Below are 20,000 nucleotides of genomic sequence, written 5' to 3' on the forward strand. Positions count from 1 at the left end.
TGAGGAACGTTTTCGACTTTGAGACCACTATTGTAAAACCGGTGATCGAAAACAGCGCCCCCATACAGAAATGGGCAAAGAATGAACACAGAAAACACAAGACCATGTCTCCATGAAAGAGATGTCCTTTTAACATCCAATATATATATATATATATATATATATATATATATATATATATATATATATATATATATATATATACATATATATATATATTCCCGTTTCTGTTAACCAAAGTTTCCAACTAATGAAAATACCACGTGTGAGGTATAATGCCTGTGTGGTAAAGAAATGTCTTGAAAGTAAACCTAACAACATCGCCAGTCTTTTTTTCATTCCAGTCACACAAACAGTTGCCGATACCCAACAAAAACTCACAAGTTGGCCTCCGACTAATCTAACAGTGAAGGAGGACTAAGTACACATCAATCATGTAGCTCAGTCTTAAGGAATGTAATTTTCAATGTATAATGCTTATGAATAATGTCTAAAACAAATTAAGAATGTGTTTATGGTAATCGTATTTAATTTCATGATTTTTCAAGTCTTTCCGTGACAGCTGTTGTCTCCGTAACAACCTCTAACACCGGCTTTTAGCACTTTATGCTCAACTGAGTTCGGCATACTTTGTTTCTGGAGTTTTTGTCCCAATGATATGTACATCTATAACCAAGCCTTTCCTATCAGGCTAACTAATTTCCTTCAACTTGCCATGATAATACTAGATTAATCTGTTAGTATATTGCTAAAAGTAAAACACGACTCAGGCACACCTGCCAAATAATCATTGCCTTCTTCACCAGTGCAGGAGACATCTGCATTACGTGAGCAGCACTCATATCCTGCATATCCAAGAGGTTGACAATCCCAGTAATGCAAGCCTGTTCATCATCCTCAATCAGAATGTCATTGATGAAATTGGTTGCTTTGAAGACTTCGTCCATCGAATGTACCTTAGGGTCATGGGCTGCAGCTCGGATAAGGATGATTTTGCGCCCTTTTGGATCGTAGCCTGGGAGCGGCAGGAATTCACTGGAGGATATTTCAATGTAATCTGTGAGAATGTTCTTCATCTGTACTGGAGAGGCATCCAGCCAAAATACTTACCAGACTTCTAATTAAAGTTCTGCAAGGTTATCATATGATTTCTCTAGTATTGTACAAGAAATGACTGCTATAAAATATAAACCCATGTTTCTAAGTGCATGTAAGATCCTGAAGGCATTCTGTCAGAAAGTGTTCTGGAATGTTGAAATAAGTCATCTTTAATACATGTATGAGTTTACATATGTTGACGGATATTAAGCCAAATAACCGCAAATATATCTAAGATATAATATATACAAGGAAAGAACTTTATTATAATGAAGTTATGTACATAACAATGACTGTCCCAAAACACGAAAGTGTACCAGTTTCCAAAGCGTGAGCCTTAAAATAATTATAACTAGACCATGATATTGGAAAATAAACATAGTATTGCAGCCATTATTTCTGAATTCTAATAACCGAGTCCTAAGTTTTAGCATTTGGTATCTAACAGTGCAAAAGATATTTTTACAATTTCCAGTGTAAAGATTAATACTTGTCCTACTGAGCTGAAAGCTCAACCAAACATTTTTTTTTTCTAAAGTTTGCTCAACGTTTGTCTGCCTATATGTCTTTCTGTAAGTGTGTTTGTATGAACCTGTCTGTACATTGTAAACTTTTCACATCTTTTGTCTTTCCTCAAGAATCACCGGATAATTTTTCAATCAAGTTTGGCACAAATCTTCTTCGTGTACTTAGAGTCACATTTGTTCAGAATATGACCCATAAGACAGAACAATGCCACAATAGCTGGAATATACAATGAAAATCCCAAAGAAAATCTCAAGAACAATTCGGCATTTGTCAGACTGTTATGCGGTCATACTCAAATAGTTCAAATTCAAATTTATCCTAAAGTAAGGTTTCAATAGAGATCCAGATTTCTTACTTAACAACAAGGAAAAATGAAAAATCTTAACCTTATATCTGCATAAAAGAAACATCCAACAAAAAAGCGGAGTAAAACACCCTGAACATAAATTTATATCAACTTAATTATTTACTCAATTTCATATGCGAGTTCATACGTCTTCTCCTCCTCCTTCTTATTAATATTATCATTATCACTTGCTAAGCTACAACCCTAGATGGAAAAGCAAGCTGCTATAAAACCATGGGCACCACCAGGGAAAATAGCCCAGTACAAAAAGAAAATCAGGAAACTGTTATAATAGTGTACCTGAGTGTACCCTCAGGCAAGAGAACTCTAACCCAAGACAGTGGAAGACCATGGAAGACCTCTTATTGTTATAAGCCAAGCACACCACTAAGGAACACCAGAGATTAAATTTCTATAGCCACTTTATTGCTCAACAACCACTGTCCTTTGTAATGTATTAGTTATGAATTCAAAAGCAATTCTAAGAGATTAGCATCTAACTACCATATTTTCACGTTTGAAAAAAATGTCTCAGAATTAACACCCTCAAAAGCAGCAACAATGTAAATGACCATTGTTTAAGAATATTTCTACAACACTGTAAATTGTAAGAAGAGCATCACAAACAACAAAGGTCAAACTGCCATCTATGGAACAGAGAATTACTTTTAGCTTTTGTCTTCACTCTTAAACTAGACACAAAAGCTTCAGTTAACATAAAAGTTGTACAAATTGGATAGTGTTCTGCCCGAGATACGACAATCACATTTCCCTGATGGAATAAAAATCCCAATTTTCTTTAGAAGGGAAGGTATCAGCTAACTACACACAATCATTAGTTTCAGGTAATAGATTCTTATTTGAATTAACTCAAATCTAAATTAACAAGCTTAGTTTTATGAAAATAGTGATGGGGCATATCAACACAGCCAAATGGGTTGCATTTTCCTTTGGACAGTGTATAATATAGTCAGGAGCGTTTCTAGGGTGACGGCCAGATCCTGTAGAAAACGGGAATATTCTGATCTGTGGCCGTCGTTCTAAAAACGATTTTGGCGGGAGAAGCTAACTTAAAAAACCCACCTAACCTATGCTAAAAGCCATATCCTTACCCAGGGGGGCTGCGCCCCCCCCCCCCCCCCCCCGGAACCCCCTTACACAACATATTCAAGATCCGTAGACCATTTCCAAACGTTTTTATTCTATACAAGATAACAGTCGGAGCGATAATAAGCAAATTAGGACGCTTGGCCGTAGCGCTACAAACTACCCCATAGTCATCTGGTTTAAGCAAGAAGAAACTTCCAAGTATACACCAAAGTCTAAATATTTGAGGGTAGCTCAACCCACCCGCAACCAATATTCATGTTACTGAGTTGTATCAAGAAAGATTTATTTTTCAAGTTCAATGCCTCTTTTATTGCCTGAGTGAATCACAATCGGGACTTGGCTGTTAGGCTATATAGCAACTGCTTAAGCCCTCGTCACTATTAACCATTAAGACTGACAGCTGGATCACCAGTTAGTTCTAATAAAACAGATGTAGCATTGCTATCTCTGATATTGCAGATCTATGATCATGATTGAACTATCAACCTGAATATGTGATCGACACTATGTCAGTACCCACTGTGTCGGTATAAAAGATACCAAGTATAGTATTATAGGGGATAGAAGCAAATTTCCCCATTGAATCAGTATAGAAGATCCAAAGTATTTCATCATAAGGTGGATAAATGCAAATTTCCCCTTTAGACATAAAAACCACTGATATCCTGAGATTGGGTCACTAACAATTTACCTTACCTTTGATTTATAGGCTTTGTAAATTTTCATTTGTTATTATTATTATTAGTTAAGCTACAACCCTAGTTGGAAAAGCAGGGTGCTATAAGCACAAAGCTCCTGTAAGGAAGGCAAATAAGGAAACAGAGAGAATAACGTGCCTGAGTGTACCCTCAAACAAGAGAACTCTAACCCAAGATAGTGGATGACCATAGTACAGGGGTTATGGGACTAACCAAGACTGGAGAAGAATAGTTTGATTTTGAAGTGTCCTCCTACAAGCGCTGTTTATCATAGGACATAGGTAAAAAGTCTCTGCTACCCTTACCAAGTGGAAGGTATCCACTGAACAATTACAATGCAGTAGTTAACCCAATGAGTGAAGAAGAATTTTTCTGTTATCTTAGTGTTGTCAGCTATATGAAGAAAGAGGAGTAAGTGTAAAGAATAGGCCAGGGTATTCGGCGTATGTGTACACAAATAAAAAAGATTAACTGTAACTACAAGAAAGGGATCCAATATAAATTTAGTACTACCAGGCCAGTATAAGGACCCAATAACAGTAGCGGCAGTATCTCAATGGGTGGCTGGTGCCTCGGCCAACCTACTGTACTACCTAAACAATTTCACCCTAACAAGAATATTTTTGCAAAAGAAATTACATCTTTACCCATACCATACAATTAGAACGTAGGAAAAGTTGTTTGAAAGAAAATAAGTCAAATTTAAAAGGACCCAGGGCTACATGGCTGAGGATTATGAAGCGTGAAGTAGGAGATGATGAATGGAGAAATATTGATTTAGAAGCACATGATAGAGATCACAGGGGAGATGTAACCGATGCCCTTTGCGTCAATAAGTGTAGGAGAGGATGATGATACAACTCCTCTATATAATAAAGAGCACGTCCCTGACTATATATATATATATATATATATATATATATATATATATATATATATATATATATATATATATATATATCTCTTCCCGGTCACGCTCAGTAGCATTCCCAGACGTATAACTACGGTCTCTCCCCGTAGGAGGTGAGAGGGTAGTCGTTGTGACGACCGAGAGAAAGGTTGCGACTCAAAGGCAGGAAGCAATCAACTGAGTAGCTTTATTATAGAACACTCTCCTTTATATACAAAACCTCAAGGCAACAGGCATTTTCATGTTCACAAGACAGACAATGTTACAGAGGAAAACCGGAGACATGATCATTCATGTTCTTTTTAGTGCGAGGGAAGAGCGCAAATACAAGCATAATATATACAAAATAATTTACAGTATGCACGATCGTGTGACACACGGTTGGTACATCGTACCCTCGTGAGAGAGGGTATGTGTGCGTGGAAACCTATCTAAATTTAGGTTGAATGAAGGGTCGCGTACACTAATATATATATTTATATATATATATATACATAATATATAAATATAAATATATATATATATATATATATATATATATACATATATATATATATATATATAATATAAATATAAATATATATATATATATATATACATATATATACATATACATATATATATATATATATATACACATATATATATATATAAACGTTGCCCTTAGTAAATAAATTTGAAAATGCTGAGTAGACTTTCAGAAGTCCTCCTTTTTTTTTTAAGAGAGAATTAGATTTTCTGAGTTTCCTTGCTACACTCTCTCTCTCTCTCTCTCTCTCTCTCTCTCTCTCTCTCTCTCTCTCTCTCTCTCTCTCTCTCTCTCTCTCTATATATATATATATATATATATATATATATATGGCATGGACGACTAGATGGATGACTAAGACAAGAAAAGATCACAATGTATAACAATAAAAAGCAATGTAAGCATAATTTTGAAGTATTGACCATATCAGGTAGTTTAAGGGTTTACTTGTTCTGGTACCATTATTATTTATCATCTTTGTGAGCTGGAATGCAGTGTCTGGTTATATATACTATATATATATATATATATATATATATATATATATATATATATATATATATATATATATATATATATATATTATGTTTTCGGTCACATTCAGCGACAAGACGTATAACTTTTCGGTCTCTCGGGTCGGGGGAGAGGGAGTAGTCATACCTTGGTGAGAGGGGATGTAGTTAAAAAAGGGGTAGGGGTGGGAAGGGTTGATTCTGTGTGTGTGCATATCTAAATATTTACCAGTCATATTTACGGGTCGCGTACACAAGTTCTAATAATTTCATACATGCATAAATATCTGATGACATTATAATTCAAGCAAGAATGTAGAATTGCTTCCATTTATGAGATGTAAAAAAATATGAATACAATATAAATATTGATCAATCTTTCACGTATAGAAACGATTGTAATGATTTTTGGGTTTAAGTATTTTTTAAAGCTGTCGCCCACCAGAATAGAGTAAATTTTCATGTTAAACAGTTTGCACTTTATTTTTGAGTAAAAAGTTCCCCCTTTGAAAAAGCTGTTCTCAAAAGAAGCGGATGTAGCAATCATTCTTCATCACGGAGTAAAGGATGAAATTACAAAGCAAAAGAGGGAAAACGAAAAAAAAAATAAAAACTCTAGATAATAAGATATTTTTCATGCACTTGTCTATATATTATTATACCAAGTCAATTACTCAATACTTCTCATTAACAGTAGAGACAAAGAATAGGTCTTGTGCTATTACACACTAGCCTAGAGACAAAAGAAGATTAACAACACAATTGATCAGCACCCTCTCCACTCAAGCTAGGATTTTGCATAACGCACATGTTTTGAGGAAAGTTTTCAACTTTGAGACCACTTTTGTAAAACCGCTGATCGAAAACAGCGTCCCCATACAGAAATGGGCAAAGACTGAACACAGAAAAGAAGATACCATGTCTCCATGAAAGAGATGTCCTTTCAATATCTAATATATTCCTGTTACTGTTAACCAAAGTTTCCAACTAATGAAAATACCACGTGTGAGGTATAATGCCTCTGTGGCAAAAGAAATGTCTTCAAAATAAACATCATAACATCACCAGGCTTTTTTTCATTTCAGTCACACAAACAGTTGTTGGTACCCAACAGAAAGCCTCCAACTAATCTAACAGTGAAGAAGGACTAAGTACACATCAATCGAGTAGCTCAAACTGTCTTAAGGAATGTCATTTTCAATGTCTAATGCTTATGAATAATATCTAAAACCAGTTAAGAATATATATTTATGTTAATCGCATTTAATTTCATGATTTTTCATGTCTTTCCGTGAGAACTGAGTTCGGCATACTTTCAGTTTCTGGAGTTCTTGTCCCAATGATATGTACATCTTTAACCAAGCCTTTCATATCAGGCTAACTAATTTTCTTAAACGTGCCATGATAATACTAGATTAATCTGTTAGTATATTGCTAAAAGTAAAACACTACTTAGGCACACCTGCCAAATAGTCATTGCCTTCTTCACCAGTGCAGGAGACATCTGCATTGCGTGAGCAGCAGTCATATCCTGCATATCCAAGAGGTTGACAATCCCTGTAATGCAAGTCTGTTCGTCCTCCTCAATCAGAAGGTCACTGATGCAATGGGTTGCTCTGAAGACTTCGTCCATCGAATGTACCTTAGGGTCATGCGCTCCAGTTCGGATGAGGACGATTTTGCGCCCTTGCGGATCGTAGCCTGGGAGCGGCAGGAATTCACTGGAGGATATTTCAATGTAATCTGTGAGGATGTGCTTCATCTGTACTGGAGAGGCATCCAGCCAAAATACTTACCAGACTTCTAATTAAAGTTCTGCAAGGTTATCATATGATTTCTCTAGTATTGTACAAGAAATGACTGCTATAAAATATAAACCCATGTTTCTAAGTGCATGTAAGATCCTGAAGGCATTCTGTCAGAAAGTGTTCTGGAATGTTGAAATAGGTCATCTTTAATACATGTATGAGTTTACATATGTTGACGGATATTAAGGCAAATAACAGCAAATATATCTAAGAGATATTATATACAAAGAAACAACTTGATTATAATGAAGTTATATACATAACCATGACTGTCCCAAAACACGAAAGTGTACCAGTTTCCAAAGCGTGAGCCTTAAAATAATTAGAACTAGACCATGATATTGGAAAATAAACATAGTATTGCACGCATTATTTCTGAATTCTTATAACTGAGCCCTAAGTTTTAGTATTTGGTATCTAACAGTGCAAAAAATATTTTTACAATTTCCAGTGTAAAGATTAATACTTGTCCTACTGAGCTGAAAGCTCAACCAAACATTTTTTTTCCCTAAAGTTTGCTCAAGGTTTGTCTGCCTATATGTCTTTCTGTAAGTGTGTTGGTATGAACCTGTCTGTACATTGTAAACTTATCACATCTTTTGTCTTTTCTCAAGAATCACTGGATAATTTTTCAGTCAAGTTTGGCACAAATCTTCTTCATATATTTAGATTCACATTTGTTCAGAATATGACCCATAAGACAGAACAATGCCACAATAGCTGGAATATACAATGAAAATCCCAAAGAAAATCTCAAGAACAATTCGGCATTTGTCAGACTGTTATGCGGTCATACTCAAATAGTTCAAATTCAAATTTATCCTAAAGTAAGGTTTCAATAGAGATCCAGATTTCTTACTTAACAACAAGAAAGAAAAAATCTTAACCTTATATCTGCATAAAAGAAACAGCCGGCAAACAAGAGGGGTAAAACACTCTGAACATAAATTTATATGGACTAGCTATTCACTCAATTCCATATGCGAGTTAATAAGTCTTCTCCTCCTCCTTCTTCTTATCATTATAATCATCATATCACTTGCTAGGCTACAACCCTAGATGGAAGAGCAAGCTGCTATAAACCCAAGGGCACCAACAGGGAAAATAGCCCAGTGCGAAAAAGGAAATCAGGAAACAGAATAGTGTGCCTGAGAGTACCCCCAGGCAAGAGAACTCTAACCCAAGACAGTGGAAGACCATGGAAGACCCAAGAGCACCACCAAGGAACACCAAAGATTAAATTTCTATACTTACTACATTGCTCAACAACCACTGTTCTTTGTAACGTATTAGTTATGAATTCAATAACAATTCTAAGAGAATAGCATCTAACTACCATCTTTTCACGTTTGAAAAAAAATGTCTCAGAATTAACACCCTCAAAAGCAGAAATAAATTAAATGACCATTGTTTGAGGATATTTTTACGACACTGTAAATTGTAAGAAGAGCATCACAAACAACAGAGGTCAAACTGCCACCTATGGAACGGAGGATTACTTTTAGCTTTTGCCTTCACTCTTAAACTACAGACACAATAGCTTCAGTTAACATAGAAGTTGTACAAATTGGATAGTGCTCTGCCCGAGATACAACAATCACATCTCCCTGATGGAGTAAAAATCCTAATTTTCTTTAGAAGGTAAGGTATCAGCTAACTACACACAAGCATTAGTGTCAGGTAATAGATTCTTATTTGAATTAACCCAAATCTAAATAAACAAGCTTAGTTTTATGAAAATAGTGATGGGGCATATCAACACATCAGCCAAATGGGTTGCATTTTCCTTTGGACAGTGTATAACAAAGTCATCTGGTTTAAGCAAGAAGAAACTCCCAAGTATACACCAAAGTCTAAATATTTGAGAGTAGCTCAACCCACCCGCAACCAAAATTCATATTACTGTGACGGGGTAGGAGAAAGGTTGTGACTCAGAGAAAGGATGAAAGCAACTGAGTGAGTTTATTATTGAGTACTCTCCTTTATATACAAAAGCTCAAGGCAACAGGAATTTTCATGTTTAAAATTGACACCGTTAACGCTGAGAAAAACAGACATATTTTTTCAGGTTCTTTTTAGTGTGAGGGGAGAGCAAAGATACAAGCAATATATACACAAAATGAACTATCTACGATCGTGTGACACACGGTTGGCACATGGCTCCCCCTCTAAAAATGACATCCTGTACATGTTAAATAGGTGCCCTGAATCTGGAGAGGTAGTAGTAAAAACTGCGCCGATTAGCGGCAGTGAATGGCTGTAGAAGTCGTTGGTTGGGGTGTGAGCGAGTGGTGGATGATGGGTGGCTTTGTTGCCGCTCCGGCTCGTCACAGGGTAGGCGAGTGTGTCCTACGGCATTCATAGGCGTGTGTGTCCTACGGCATTCATAGGCGTGTGTGTCCTACGGCATTCATAGGCGAGTGTGTCCTACGGCATTCATAGGCGTGTGTGTCCTACGGCATTCATAGGCGTGTCTTCAGGCATTCATAGGCCTACGGCGTTCATAGGCGTGTATATCCTACGGCATTCATAGGCGTGTGTGTCCTACGGCATTCACGTCAGCTTCGGTTGAAGTTGAATAGGTGTCCTCTTCGTCACGGGGGGAGGCGTTGATGGAGGTTTTGAAGGTCATGAAGTGGCTGTCCAAAAGGGCGTCGGCTTTGGGCATCAAGTCCTTTATGGGTAAACTATCGACATCGGGTATGGCAGCGCATACAGGTTTGGGTAAACGGCTTACCCAAAGGGCATGAAGTAGGTTCACCTCACGAGGAGAGCCGTCTGCGTCAGGTTGCAGGCGAGTGATACTGGTCATTTTCCCAAGGGTGAGCAAAGCCCTTTGGTCCCCCAACGGTTGTTGAGAGAGCTGAAAAAGCTTTACTATACGGGCGGCTGGCGACAGCGAGTACTGCTGCAGAAGGTATGCGTTGACGGCGTCATAGTAACGGTGAGGGGGGGGAGGAGCCGAGAGGAGCGAGTCACTCCGGGGTCACCAATGTGAAGGTGCCGAGAGAAAGTTGTGACTCAAAGACAGGATGGAAGTAACCAAGTGAGTTTATTATTGAGTACTCTCCTTTATATACAAAAGCTCAAGACAACAGGAATTTTCATGTTTAAAATTGACACCGTTAACGCTGACAAAAACAGACATGTTTTTTCAGGTTCTTTTTAGTGCGAGGGGAGAACGAAGATACAAGTAATATATACACAAAATGAACTATGTACGATCGTGTGACACACGGTTGGTACATTACTAAGTTGTATCAAGAAAGATTTATTTTTCAAGTTCAATGCCTCTTTTATTGCCTGAGTGAATCTCAATTGGGACTTGGCTGTTAGGCTATATAGCAACTGCTTAAGCACTGGTCACTATTAACCATTAAGAATGACAGCTGGATCACCAGTTCTAATAAAGCCGATGTAAAGTTGCTATCTCTGATATTGCAGATCTATAATCATGATTGAACTATCAACCTGAATATGTGATCAACACTATGTCAGTACCCACTGTGTCGGTATAAAAGATACCAAGTATTGTATTATAGGGGATAGAAGCAAATTTCCCCCATTGAATCAGTATAAAAGATCCCAAGTATTTCATCGTAAGGTGGATGAATGGAAATTTCCCCTTTAGACATAAAAACCAGTGATATCCTGAGATTGGGTCACTAACAATTTACCTTATCTTTAATTTACAGGTTTTGTAAATTTTCATTTGTTGTTGTTATTATTATTATTATTATTATTATTATTATTATTATCATTACTATTATTATTAGCTACGCTATAACCCTAATGGGAAAAACGGTGCTATAAGCACAAGGGTCATAAAGGGAAAATAGCCCAGTGAGGAAAGGAAATAAGGAAACAGAATAACGTACCTGTGTATACCCTCAAGCAAGAGAACTCTAACCCAAGATAGTGGATGACCATGGTACAGGGGGCATGGCATTAACCAAGACTGGAAAACATTGGTTTGATTTTAAAGTGTCCTCCTAGAAGTGCCGTTTACCATATGACAAAGGTAAAGAGTCTCTCCTACCCTTACCAAGTGGAAGGTATCCACTGAACAATTACAATGCAGTAATTTTGCCAATGAGTGAAGAATTTTTCTGTTATCTTATTGTAGTCAGGTATATGAAGAAAGAGGAGAAAATGTAAAGAATAGGCCAGGGTATTCGGTGTATGTGTACATAAATAAAAAAAAAAATTAACTGCAACCAGAAAGATATCCAATATAAATCTATTACTATCTGGCCAGTCAAAGGACCCAATAACTATAGCGGCAGTATCTTAATAGGTGGCTGGTGCGCTCACCCTAAAAAAAATATTTTTTTTTGTAAAAAAAAAATCTTTATTCATGTCATATACAATTAAAAAGAAGGTAAAGTTGTTTGAAAGAAAATAAGTCAAATTTAAAAGGTTCATAATCAGTATGCTGATGTAACGAGTAATAAGAAGCAAAAGTGTAGGCTAAACATTTCAGAATGTTTCACGATAATTCGTTGGTAGTTAATACATTGAAAACTACTGACTATTGTATTTTCTTTGGTTGTGTATTGTTCCACTGTTGAAGTTTTACCATCGAGTATCATATCACGAGACGAGAAAGTGAACCCTTCTTTATCACTATCATCTAAGCAATTCTACAAAACGGTTTATAATCTATTTCTAGATCTTTTCCCCCAAGTCGACAAATATCTACCAGGTCAATGCTTCTTAACTTTATGCATTAAAGCATCAAAACTAAAATTTCCAAGATTTAATATCCCATACCCTAAAACATAAGCAGTATAATCAATTGCATGTGAATAGCTTTTACTGTTTGGTAGCTGTATACACTTAAAAATTTGCTTTAAAAAAAACTGTAAAAATCCTGGAATATATGTTACCAGTCATTAACTGTTTCAAAACCGGTTATATTGACGTTAATACGTGACATTACGGTCACCAGCACGTAAAAGATAATAATAAAGTAAAGTTAAATTACGTTCGCCTGTATTTTACTGAAAACTGTATATTTTACGGAGAATTTCCAATTAAAATAAAAAAAAATTTCATAGTTTAATATTGTTATATATACGAAAACATATTTTCATTGTCCCATTCTATTAATAAGCTTCTAGAAAAATTTCTTCGTCAAAATCTTCTGTTAATTTTCAAAGGTCACACCTCTACAATACAGATTAACTCTTAACCTCTTTATGGTATTACGACTTTGCTACATTAAAAAAATAAAATTAGCATTGGCTGCTAAGCAACCTTACAACTTCAGGCATAGAGAAGTTTGGTATTTTGCTTTTACAATCAAGTTTTAAGCATTGCTTTCCTCACAACTTTATTCTTTTCTTAAATGCAACGACCAATATTAAGCGATCTGATTTTCCTACAGGGTTCAGACCTGAATCTAGTCTTTTACTATAGAAGCGTTAATTTAGCTAAAAATTATTTGATAGCCTTATATCCAATTTAGGATACTTTAAATTACAAACTGTTACTTGATGCCTAGAGACCTAGAGTTTTGTTTCTAATTCAAGGAGGTCTTAATTGATAGTTTTTAGCAAAAAAAAAAAAAAAAAAAAAAAAAAAAAAAAAAAAAAAAAGAGAGAGAGAGAGAGAGAGAGGAGAGAGAGAGAGAGAGAGAGAGAGAGAGAGAGAGAGAGAGAGAGAGAGAGAGAGAGAGAGACCTATTTGGAGCATATTCCCTTGGCTCTACGAACTCGAAACTAGGATTTAAGGGTCATTGGATGTTTGACCACCTTTTCATCTCCCGTTAACATCAACATGAAAATATGAAGATTTTTCCAAAACGAATATACAGTCGGGACTATAAAATCCCTTACCCGGATGAGAAAAAGGTAATGTTGACAAAGAGAACAGAAACCAGTCAATTTCTTTTAAAGTAGGGCTTTCGTAATGAGGTTCATTATTTTCCATTTTGAAAATTCCATGTTTATTTTTCTACTTTCAAACCACTATCATTCCGGTTTCACAGATTTACAGTCATTGAAGGGTATTTCCTCTTTCATGATTCGAGGCAAATCAATGTTTTATATATATATATATATATATATATATATATATATATATATATATATATATATATATATATATATATATATATATATATATATATACACACACACACACGCATACATACATATACCAAGGCACTTCCCCCAATTTTGGGGGGTAGCCGACATCAACAAATGAAACAAAACAAAATAAAAAAGGGGACCTATATATATACATATATATATATATATATATATATATATATATATGTATATATATATGTATATATACACATATATATATGTATATATATATACATATATATATATATATATATATATATATATATATATATATATATATATATATAACTCCACCCTCATTTGCGCTGAACCAAAGTCTCTTTAAATGAAAGGCTATGTAGCTATCAATCATGCTACCATAGGCTCTAAAATTAGTCTTATCCCAAGTGGTAAATGTATATCAGGATTTACTTGGCGAGATCACTCTCTTACTTAGGGTACCCTGACACTTGCACGACTTTTTGCCACGAATTTGTCGTGGCAAGTAGTGACATTTTGTGGCACGAACTGGAAGATAAAAAGAAAAACAAAAAAATACCTCAGAATCACAGCTGACCTATCCACATTGACACGAACTGGCACGATGAGTTCAAGCATAGTTTGCGCATAGTTTGCGCACTTCCCGCATCGTCCCGACGAGTTCACGAACAATTCGCGCATAGTTCACGACCCGGTCACGAAATTTTGTCGTGACCAGAATTTTGAACATTTCAAAATTCTCTTCACGACATGCCACGATGTCACGACGGGTTTACGAACACTTCACGCCAGTTCACAACGAGTTCACGACTCGAGTCGTGACAATGAGTGCCACAAATTCGTGAAAGTGTCAGCCAGGCTATATCCTCGGTCGTACTTAACTTTTCTATAAGCAGGTGGCAAACTGTTAGCACTTAATTCTAATTTCCAATAATGAGTCAATATATGATAAAAAGCAACACTATATCAGGTTCAATTGAAATAAATTTCTATTCCAAATTGAGATCGAACCCTATTCTCTTCAAATTAAAGGCTAAGTAGATATCAGTTATATCAACAGAGGCCCTAACATAGTCAGAACCTAAGTGCTAACTGTGTTCCATAATTTACTTGCTGAGTCCAATGTTTTACATACAACGAGTTTTAGCCAACTTCCCGACCCACCATGTGTCCCAACTGATGATATCTCATCTGAGCAACCCTTAATAAACCTATGTAAGTTGAAAGTCAACAATGTCAATAGTTAACGTGTATTGTATTCTTGTTGTGCATCAAAGCTAAGGATCAACTGATAAAGAGTTTTAAACCTCTTTGTAGAAGGAAAAGTTACTATTTAGAGTTGTAGTTAAATTACTACTCTCATTCTTGACTAAAACCTAAATTTACAATTGGACACAGGAGTCCCTAGCACACCTCACTACGAAGAAGTACATCCTGTCACACCCTTACTGCTCGGCGAATAACCAAACAGATAGTGTCCGAAGAAATGGCAGAATGGTGGGCACATGAACTCACCACACAGTAATGGTAAGTCTGGGTGCACTTCGGAGTGAGGTGTAAAAATTACCAATGGCTGGGATTGGAGTTTGCAATTCCCCACCCACTTTTATTCTTAATAAAATCCAGAGAGAACAGCATGTTAAGTCTTGGGGATTTGATTGTACATGAAAGAGGCAGATATCTCAATTCGAGCATTTTATGGGTAAGACTAACTTTCATGGGTGTGAAACGCAGAACAGTGGATGTATATGGTTCAGGAATGGAAAAGAGTAAGTCAAGAGGAATCTTTCAAGAAAAGTTTGCAACTCTGATCAATGAGGTTAAGAGAACATGAAAGGATGGTTTTGCTAGGTTATTTGAGAGCAAAGGTAGATAACATAAGAGGTGGAGTTGTAAGTACGAATGAATGTCCTAAAGTAAAAGAAAATAAAGATAGTCTTGTGAAATTTTTATTGGAATGGTAAGAGACTTTAGCACAAAAATTACTTGATTTCTTAAGAAAATACATTCATTGGAACACTTGAGAAAATGTCAATGGCTAAGAAAAGAGTTCACTAGATTAGTTGTTTGTACAAATTAAATGGAAGAATATGTTGATGGATGTAAATGTAAGAAGAGAAGTGGTCAGAAGTATCAGAGATCATTATTTTGCTTCAGTAAATGTTAAGGTATACATCAGTTGAAAATTAATGAGGAACAATGTAGTCTATCCATAATTCTAATTAAGACCAGTAAGTTTCAGTAAGAATCAATGAGAGCATATAACGAGAAAAGGGATAGACTGGGAGCTAAGGGTATAAAACAAAGGTAGAAATAGATGAGGAGTTTTTAAAATTTCCTAATGGGTTCATGGAGACAGCAGGAAATGTTTATGGTTATAAGAGTATGGGAAGAGAAGCAAAAAGTAGGGATTAGGCCAAAGAAGTTAGAGCTCTAAATGAGTAAAAAAAGAGATGGTTTAGCCTATTAGAGAAGCGTATATACAGGAAAACAACAGATGAATAATTTATTTTAGAAGAAAATGATGGATAAAAATGACAAGTAATTTGAAGAGAGGGGAGAAGGTGAAAAAGAGCTTTAGGTAGAACAAATGGTATTCTTCATAGAAGTATTGGAGAGAGAAAAGTTAAGGAACAAAAGATCTTGCAACAAAAGATGCAGCACTGTATCAGCGAAGTGAGCATCTTACGGGTTTATTAAATGATAAGAAAGGACAGGGAAAATTGAATGGCACAAAGGAATAATGATTGGTGGGAGGCTGAGAATCTTAGCAGGTGTGTCAGGTAAGGATATAATAAATGTGATGAGGAGGCTAAAGAACGGAACAAACCTAAAGTTGATCTTGCCATTCCAAGTGAAATGCATCAGTAGATGAGTTATATTATGATTGAGTGGCTGAGCAGAATTTGTATGGCATGCCTGGCTGAGGGAAATTAATCCAAAAGAATGGGCGTGAGGAATATCCTTTCTTTTGCATAAATGTAAGACTGATAAAGATAAGTGTAATAAGGGCATAACATTAATTAGTATGCTAGTAAAGATGTGAGGTTGAAATTTGATCAAGAATGTAAGATAAATGACGGCAGGGCTGAGAGGAAAAGAAAGGGTTCAAATTTAGACAAGGAAGATGGTGACTGGATCTTGAAACAGCTTATGATGAAATCATTTGAGAGGAATTTGAAGTGTTGAGTATATACAACATGAAGTATAAAGTTTCATGGCGAAAAAGAAGCCTATGTAAGCACGAGAGTGATTTGCTTGGTTGAAGATAGGTTTGAGACAAGAATGTATAGTGCGAGTGTTAATAATGGGCCATACAAAAGGACCCAGAAAGGACAGTTGACATAGTCGCTGAGTTCCGGCATAAAAAGTTTTGAATAGAAATAGGAATAGTTGATGTTTACAAATGATAGCTTATTGGGGAGATTAATGCGAGACTGCAGTAGTTGATAGAATAGATTTGAAATTTTTAGAATAAATATGAGCAAGAGTATTGTTATATGGGTAAAAATAAAACAAAGGTAATGGATTAATATATGTTGATTTGTTCCGTGGACTAATGGAATAGGCTGATTCTTATATGCTGTATATTTTGGAGCAATAGTAACAGAAGATGGTAAAATGAGAGAAGAGATGTCATTTAACAGGTAAGTCAAGAAATGTAGCAGTGTTTGTGATGGCATTTTTATCTTATCTATAATAATTCTTGCCTCGTATCTAATTAAAGATAATTAATTTCATTCCTTCCCATTTGTTCAGGCTAGCTTTGAAATAGTAAATTTTGACTCATTAAACTGATTAATCTCTCAGGCTTGTTTTGATGATGATAATAGGATGCGTGCAAAGATTTGAATAGTCTGAGGAGGTCAATACATGAATATGTGAAGCGATGGTTGAACCAATGTTCCTTTATGGAAGTGAGGTGTGGTTATCCAGTGGTAATGCAAGTATAGGTGTAAGCATTTGAAATGAACAATGCATATTATATACAATGCACGAAGACTTGATTGAGATACATAGATAGATTATCAAAAATGTTAGATCTGGGGAAAATTGGGATCAGTGTTTATGCGGTGGTTTGGTCAAAGGGAAAGAATCGGTGATAATTCATAAGTGCAAGGAGTTAGGAGAAGAGGAAGACCTACAAAGCGTACGCACTGAAAAGGAGTGTGTAAAGCCCTGTCCACAAGATCAGGCATGCCCGACGGGCAAACAATGATACCAGGCCACAAGTTAGTGAAAATGAGGGTTGATGACGTCAGAAGCGGGAAAACTAAAGGCAGGGATCTGGCAACACTGTATGATGCCAGATCCCTGTCTGTAGTTTTCCTGCTTCTGACATCATTAACCCTCATTCTTACTAACTATTGTAGTCTGGTATCACTGTTTGCCCGTCGGGCATGCTCGATCGTGTGGACAGGGCTTAAGATAGGGTTGAATGGAGTGGTATGTTTAGGGTTCTAGAAGAACTGTTAATGCCCTATTTGCACAGGTCTATAAAGCAGTAATTTTGGTGGTATTTTTCTGCATATGGGTTTCAATCGAGATTCAACAGTTACAAAGACTGTTGTGTTGCTTATTTTCTGGAGCCTTGGCTTAACGTTAGGAAAAAATATATAGTAATTAAATTTTACAATCAAGTTTAATAAGAAATGAAATAGCATCTTTCAGTATACATAGTTTAGTTTTTAATATTCGAAATACGAACTTAATTTTATGAGTTATGACTATAGATCAACCAATTGGTGTTAGCATGCAAATACTTCATGGTTTTTTCTCCATATCGTAGTTTTAAGATTATCACATAAATTTACATCAAACGTAACAAATCTATTAATACACCAAGAGTTTTGATTTTTAGAATAATTTTACAGCAAAGCAAACTAGCAATCATTGCTTACTAACATTATTAACACGCGTTATGCCATCATAATTTTAGGAACAGAGGCAAATGAACCCTTTTTATCAAAAAAAAAAGCTGAAACTAGAAGTTTTAAACGAAAAATACTATACGATTTTTTCTCCATTTCATAGATTTTACGAATATCACAGGATATATTTACATCAAACGCGACATATTCTTTAATACATCAAAGATTTTAGTTTTTAGAATTACTTTACAGCAAAGCAAACTAACAATCATTGTTTACTTACATTATTACCACGCGTTATGCCATCATAATTTTAGAAACAAAAGCAAATGAACCATTTTTATCACTAAAAGCCGACAAGACTGGAAGATGTTATTAGAAGAATAGTTTAACCAATTTAGATTAATAGAATTTGTGAAAGAAGCAGAAATCACACCTTGATAAAGACTTGACACCAACCAAAAAGCTATGCCCAAATTTGCCAAATTAGCAAGCAGTGAAAGATAACTCTGTTGAAGGCAAACAAGCTTGAGTCAGAAAGAAATCTGAATGGATAAATAGATTTGATCTATCATATATCAACTTGAATGATACATAGAAACACACAATTTGACTCCTGCAGACGTCTATTGCATGCCATCATTTAGGTAATTCAAGAATTTCTATAATACATTACAATATTTTTTGGTGCAATCAATATACTTGAAAGGAAGTTTTGATATCTAAAGCATAAACCAAATTGCATTATTACAATTGATAAACATATTGATAAGAATATCCTTAAAACATAAAGAAGACGTTATATGAAAATCATATTTTCCAATAAACTATAAACATTGATGAGATATTATCATCAGATAACGAAATATAAAACAATACGATAAAATAAAAAAAACTTGAAAGAAATAATGAATCGTAACACTCACCCCATCTCGAGGATAGCTCGCAGCTTCTTGTCTTGTGGATCCCTGTTGGTGTACCATTCGGGACACATTGATTTACATGTATAGAACATGTCTATCTTTTGCTTTGTCTTTTCTAGAGAGAATTTGCATCCTCTCAAGAACCGAAGGATCGTCCAGTCATCTGAAAGAAAAATAAATAATAAGAGAGGATATAAAGTGAAAAAGATCCTAAGGTAAAACAAACGTGACTACAATTACCTCAGCCATATATAGGAAATTTATAAAGTGAACTTTCCTACAAGATACTTTTATGGACAATTTTCAGGTTTACAGAATCAATTGTTATATATATATATATATATATATATATATATATATATATATATATATATATATATATATATATATATATATATAATAGTAGAGATGACATCTAGTATAGAAGCAGTATTGGATCAGTGTATAAATTCTCTCTCTCTCTCTCTCTCTCTCTCTCTCTCTCTCTCTCTCTCTCTCTCTCTCTCTCTCTCTCTCTCTCTCTCTCTCTCTCTCTCTCTCTCGTGTTCCTTTTTATAATACACAATAGAACTTTTTTTCGGTCAAATGTAGTA

At 35.4% G+C, this 20,000-nt stretch overlaps 1 protein-coding gene across 10 annotated transcripts in view; it reads right to left on the reverse strand.

The window, feature by feature from the left end:
- LOC137618191 (retinol-binding protein pinta-like) overlaps window positions 1-20,000 on the reverse strand; it is a 154,071-nt gene that overhangs the window by 46,358 nt on the left and 87,713 nt on the right. For 6 of the 10 annotated variants that reach the window (XM_068348267.1, XM_068348271.1, XM_068348269.1 and 3 more), the window contains exon 3: window positions 19,411-19,570. In XM_068348267.1, coding sequence (XP_068204368.1) covers window positions 19,411-19,570 — 160 coding nt within the window. Of the gene's footprint in view, window positions 1-776; window positions 1,036-7,193; window positions 7,453-19,410; window positions 19,571-20,000 lie in introns of all 10 variants that reach the window. The other 4 variants (XM_068348273.1, XM_068348272.1, XM_068348263.1 and 1 more) reach the window with 2 other exon arrangements.

Source organism: Palaemon carinicauda, chromosome 24, assembly GCF_036898095.1.
Source record: "Palaemon carinicauda isolate YSFRI2023 chromosome 24, ASM3689809v2, whole genome shotgun sequence".
NCBI classification, from domain to species: domain Eukaryota; kingdom Metazoa; phylum Arthropoda; class Malacostraca; order Decapoda; family Palaemonidae; genus Palaemon; species Palaemon carinicauda.